Source organism: Sycon ciliatum, chromosome 13 (assembly GCF_964019385.1).
Source record: "Sycon ciliatum chromosome 13, ocSycCili1.1, whole genome shotgun sequence".
In the NCBI taxonomy this organism is placed as follows: domain Eukaryota; kingdom Metazoa; phylum Porifera; class Calcarea; order Leucosolenida; family Sycettidae; genus Sycon; species Sycon ciliatum.
The window spans coordinates 14,652,033-14,658,230 of NC_088655.1; the positions used below are offsets into that span (position 1 = coordinate 14,652,033).

Below are 6,198 nucleotides of genomic sequence, written 5' to 3' on the forward strand. Positions count from 1 at the left end.
TCTTTTTTTGCGCATGGAAGGCACCCGATCTCCGCGATGCCAAAGCAATGCTCCGGATGGGCAGTATCGCCTATCGGTACCTGCACAGGGTGCTACCGGCTTGTTGTCACTGGAAACAGGCTAATTGAATACAGAATTGGTACGAATAGGTACGTATGAGGACAACACGTAGTGTCTCAGTGACTAGCACAGGTACTAGGTACGTCGCATCCATCAAACCAAGAAGAGGCAAGAGTACAAAAAAATCCCGTGTACTCTGGTCTTGATCAAACTCACAGTACTGACATTCTTCTAAAGTAGGAAGTTCGAGAGTGAGATACGGAGCGGGGCTGGCACCCGGAGTAGCAACATACAGATGCTGGTATCTTGCTACTTGCTATCAGGAGCAGTACCCTAACCAATTGTTGGGGGTACGACTCCCTGATTGCTATGAATGAAGCGGAAGCGTGCATTACCCATCTACCATGTACCAAAGAAAGGCTGGACATCACAGCACGGCACACTAGCGTGAGATAGACAGACGCCTGACGGATAGTGAGTGTACAGAGACATCCATAAAGGTTATGGTCGGAAGGAAGGGATAAGGGAGGGGAGAGTGTGCATGGGGTATACAACGAGATGAACACAGTTATGAATGGTCGGCTATTTGGCGTAATGAATGCGTTTGTCCTGCCTACGTGCGTAACTAGCTGTTGAAACGCGAAAGCGTTATACCAACGCTTGAGTCAGAGTCATGTCACATCCAATGTCTCTCTCTCTCTCCCTCTCCTTCTCACTCTCCCTCTCACTCTCTCTCCCTCCTTCTCTCTCTCTCTCTCTCTCTCTCTCTCTCTCTCTCTCTCTCTCTCTCTCTCTCTCTCTCTCTCTCTCTCTCTCTCTCTCTCTCTCTCTCTCTCTCTCTCTCTCTCTCTCTCTCTCTCTCTCTCTCTCTCTCTCTCTCTCTCTCTCTCTCTCTCTCTCTCTCACACACACACACACACACACACACACACACACACACACACACACCACACATATACACACATGCACACACGCACACACGCTTGCGTATACCCCCACCATCGGAAGTGGTCCGTGACATGTAATTGTTGCAAAGGAGACAAAGGAACATGACAGTGTAATACCGAGAGTAAATAAGCTCCCTGGGATACTCTTGGTAGTAGTACTAGAAAGCTGTGTGCCTCTAAATGCACCACAGTTCTGTGTTCTGTTGCTAGTTATCCCACCATAATGCAGGCCGTTGAGCCACACATATTCTACACACACACGTACATATTCTAACCTCGGCTCGGGTGACAGGACGTGAAGTACCGCCTATGTCTGTATGTAAGGCTAGCTGGCTCTGCGCAGCCTAACCATGCTTATCAGGAATGTTTGGCGTACCGCGGGGAAATATTGTGTGTAAGCGGCTTATGGAAATACAGGTGGAAATGCATTCGCTGTGTCCAGGCTAAATCCACTCTTCTTTCCTGTGCCAAGTGCAGCCAAGGAGAACGTGTGCGTGGATGGCCCATAGGAAGAGGTTTTGGGGAGCCCAAAACTCTCGCAAACACAACATGCAGGTGCATCACCAGCAACGGAACTAATGATGGTAAATACATGCGAGTGTGCACAGACCTGTGACCCGAGCAGCATACAGCCGCCATGAAGACTTCACCAAGACTATACGTACACATGTACGAGTACATAGACCAGGGGCGGATCCAGGAGCGGTTCCAGGGGTCCCCCCCCCCCCGTGGAACCGCTTAAATTTCGTAAATGTACTACACTATACTGGCCACCATATGCGTGTCCATGTACATGTATCGGCTATTCAGTTTTGACTATACTGCCCCCCCCTATAGTGTAGAGATCGCTGGATCCGCCGCTGTAGTGTAGACTACGAGTCTAGTACTCATGTACTCTTGCATAGCACAGTCAATGAATACACAACTTCTGCTACAGTATAAATACGCTGACCAATGAACGAGTCTTGCGTCAGTACATGTACAGTGGAATGATATTCAGACTATGCAACTGTACAGTCGACTAGTCATGTATGTAACTTGTTGCTACATGACATTGTAGTCCTGAATATCCGATGACTACATTGTAAGCGGTACCGCATGGCTGCCTTATTGAATAATCAATCGAGTTGTGCAGGAAAACAGACATAGTAGTGCCCTAGGCTGTTTGCAACATGTAGCCTGTCCCGTCCGTTCTATCTACCACCCAAGCTGCCACACCCAATGCCATGGTCTGTATCAAGAATACATAAACCCTTCTTTATTTTACTCTTATCTGTATACATTATACATGTCCGTTCTGGAGCCATCAGTCGCCTGATGATCGTAGTAATACGTGAAACTCAGAGTTGCGACACAGCTTCCAATCTCTCTCTTGTATACATGTACATACCGCACTGTATTAGCGGACCACTATTCACTATTGTATCGGCTCACTCGTAACCACAGTCAGACAGTACAGCCACTGAGAGTCGGTGTGGGTTATGGACTCTTGGTACAGTTGATGGCTGTAGATCATAATAATTGTGATTATTGTTAGAATGTAGCTTACTCTAGCCTCTGTCAATCAGTGCAAGCTGCTGTTGCTACTTTTAGTACCACTGCACACACTGCTACATCCTACTTTTGTCCAGCAGATACGACCACGAGTAGATCATCTCTGCCAGTTCTCTTCAGAGTTCTCAGTACCGCCTGGTGCTGTTACACCCCACACTACACCGGCAGAGGGTGAGAGAGGGATGCGGTCACCCGTCGAGTAGTTCCCGGACAATTGATATACTCCACGAAGGTGCCGGCTTGGTTAGTAGACATACGATAGATCAAGTAGTTGAGTTGCGGTGTGGCGTATCGCCTGACCGCAGAGGCAGCGAGTCTCTACCAACAGATTTTTCTACCTTCTAGTGTCGTTCTTATCATACTTATAACACTACTATCTCTACTTTACTAGAGCTGGCCAATAGGGTCCGTTCTTCTACCGGTATTGACTAGCATCAAGTAGTGACTACGGACAGTACGGTCCCATTGTGGCAGGCAGGCAGGGCTACAGGGTATTCCTGATCCCATACTCTAGAGTATTGTGCCTGGACCTGGCCGGAGAAAGCGGCTGCAGCTGTTCAAGATGGGACGAAGAGCAGACATTGGGAATGGAGCGGACAACAGCTTGTTTACGTCAAGAAACACTACCTGCGGTGACTCCGGCCTTTGTTTTCACTGCAACAAAAGCACCACCACCACCACCAGCAGCAACGGCAGCAGCCGAAGGAGCAGTTGCCGGCATCGGCGCAGCAATACCGCGAGCGCACCATGTGGCAATACCCAGCAGTCACCGCTGCAGATAGGCGGACACCGCTTGTCATGTGCTACTGTGCTAGCAGTGCTAGCAGTGATGGCATTATGCTGCATGCAGACGACAACAGCAACTCCGGTAGGTGGAGAGCAAAAGCTTTAAAAAAAAAACCTGTCTTCCAATAAGGATTGCTTGCATGGAGTACTGTTATCATGCGTGTTGAAGGTTGGAGGGTTGTAAAATTACCGGTGCATGTGCACCATTCTTTGACTTGTTCTGCACAGAGGCTTAGAGGCTGCATCCCACCTTGACTGGTTTTCCACTCTATAGAAAACGTACCCCCGGTGAAAACAACATGCATGTATGATGACGTCATCGTTGGCATAATAGCTAGGGCTATAGGGAGGTTTAGTCCCACGTAATCCGTGTGTACTTTACGTGTGTGTACCACGTGAAACTCAGAGTGTGTGTACCACGTGATACTCAGTGTGTGTACCACGTGATACTCAGTGTGTGTACCACGTGATACTCAGTGTGTGTACCACGTGATACTCAGTGTGTGTACCACGTGATACTCAGTGTGTGTACCACGTGATACTCAGTGTGTGTACCACGTGATACTCAGTGTGTGTACCACGTGATACTCAGTGTGTGTACCACGTGATACTCAGTGTGTGTACCACGTGATACTCAGTGTGTGTACCACGTGATACTCAGTGTGTGTGTACCACGTGATACTCAGTGTGTGTACCACGTGATACTCAGTGTGTGTACCACGTGATACTCAGTGTGTGTACCACGTGATACTCAGTGTGTGTACCACGTGATACTCAGTGACCCATGTGCACGTACAGGCGTTTTCTGATTCACGACATACCGTGTATGGAGGCTCAGCCACGTTCCGCCAGAACGTGCGTGAAAATCAGAAATTATGGAGCGCATTGTGCAAGCTGTGAGGGTGCTCAGCTGAAGAAGTTTCCGAAGCATGAAATCAAAATATTCGATGAGCTTCGCGGGAATTCGAAGCTTCGTCTTTGGCCACGTTTTGGGCCTTTCGCTTCATGCTTTTGTTTGTTCCGTGTGACTAAACACAACATTGCGAACGTGGGTCCATTGCATGAACTTTACGTGTATCACCCACGTTCTCGTTTCCGTTACGTGGGACTAAACCACCCTACTCTCAAAACAATACATGTGTGCATTGCCGGTTAGCGTATTACTGTAGCAGAAGGTGTGTATCCTTTGCCGCAAAGAGCACACGTTCTAACATCTTGTGCACTGCAAACACATACCTCAGCACTCACAAGGTCAGTGCAGATGCAATGTATATTATTATGTACATTGTACCTGCATTGACCCTGTGAGTGCATGTATTTCGAAGTATACTTGTGCAAACACAAGTTGGATGGTACAATTCAGTCATTCTAGTTACACCGTCACCCAGCTGTGTGTCAGCCATCTGTCGCAAAAGAAGGATCCACGAGCGGGATTCGAACCCAGCACCCCTGTCTTTCCGGGACAGTTCCCTACCGATTAGGCTACCGGGGATCTCACACACACACACACACACACACACACACACACACACACACACACACACACACACACACACACACACACACACACACACACACACACACACGAACACACACACACACACACGCACGCACGCACACCCGTGGCTCATTCTTGCTACACCTCTACCTAGCACCACACTCTACGTGCATGTTACCTTGGTTACTGTCTACAGGCAACTACCACGAGCAGCACCATCGCGCAGTTGAGGATCAAGTTCCTAGAATTGGAGACCCTCCGAGCTGCCGACATCGACCTGACTAGCAACTACATGCATATGTCGATAGCGGTGAAATCATCCAGGAACTCCACGCGCTATGTGCACCCGCGTGACATGGAATATTCTGCCTTTCCCAAATTTCTCCCGCCGACGTACCAGTACAAGAACTTTGTGCATGTGGGGATAGCGCCGGAGCCAGTCACAGCAATGCCTGCTGGTGTAGCAGCACAGACCAGACGCTACACATATAACAATGGTAAGCCGGCGAGCTATTGCAGTGGGTTCAAGACGATGTGAAACAGTGGTGGGATTATTTTAAAAAAATTGATAGATAGTATTTTATGGATACGAGTTAAGAGTAACTCTCCATCACTGTAACCAGATACTATAATACAGTCAGAAAGTTCAACAACTATGTACTCTTCCTTTCTACATTTATTATTGGCTAGACATCCGAGTTTTAGATAGTATTTTGCTCGACTTTGGCCGCGTGTTTGACCATGCCTAAAGAGAGCCAATACCCCCTCCCCTGGATCAGTATGCATTGTACTGTTTTCATTTGTTATACTTGAGACTCTAATCACTTAATTGTGTCACCGAAAACGGGGCTTATTTGGGAATTGCTAAGGGTTCTACGAGGGTGACAGCACACGGATGTACAGTACAACCTGTCAAGGCGACCACTCAGATAAGGCGACCACCTGTCCCAGAAGACCACTGAAACCAGGATCAAAGGATGCTATTTCCAGTCAAACGACCCTGGATAAGGAGACCACCTGGTTACAGAGACCACACTTTGAAGGTCACTTGAGCGGTCGTCTTAGACAGGTTTAATTGTACACCGAACTACTCGTGTCTAAAGTCGGTCATTCTTGTACAATGCCATGCAGATTCGGATCTGTCACGGTATGATGACGATCGCCGTGGTGACAAGAGAGTTCCCAATCCCATCAGCGAATCTGTCAGTCAGCTTGTAAGTCACACACACACACACACACACACACACACACACACACACACACACACACACACACACACACACACCTCAGACCTCAGACCTGCCCATCGCGGAAGCGATGATAGCGAACAGCTATGTTAGACATAGCAACTTG

At 48.2% G+C, this 6,198-nt stretch overlaps 1 protein-coding gene across 1 annotated transcript in view; it reads left to right on the plus strand.

The window, feature by feature from the left end:
- Positions 1-2,551: 2,551 nt before the first annotated feature.
- LOC135829751 (mucin-2-like) overlaps positions 2,552-6,198 on the plus strand; it is a 16,917-nt gene continuing 13,270 nt past the window's right edge. Inside the window, exons 1-3 of the mRNA XM_065342137.1 lie at positions 2,552-3,429; positions 5,042-5,342; positions 5,977-6,059. Coding sequence (XP_065198209.1) covers positions 3,124-3,429; positions 5,042-5,342; positions 5,977-6,059 — 690 coding nt within the window. The 5' untranslated portion in view covers positions 2,552-3,123. The remainder of the gene's footprint in view (positions 3,430-5,041; positions 5,343-5,976; positions 6,060-6,198) is intronic.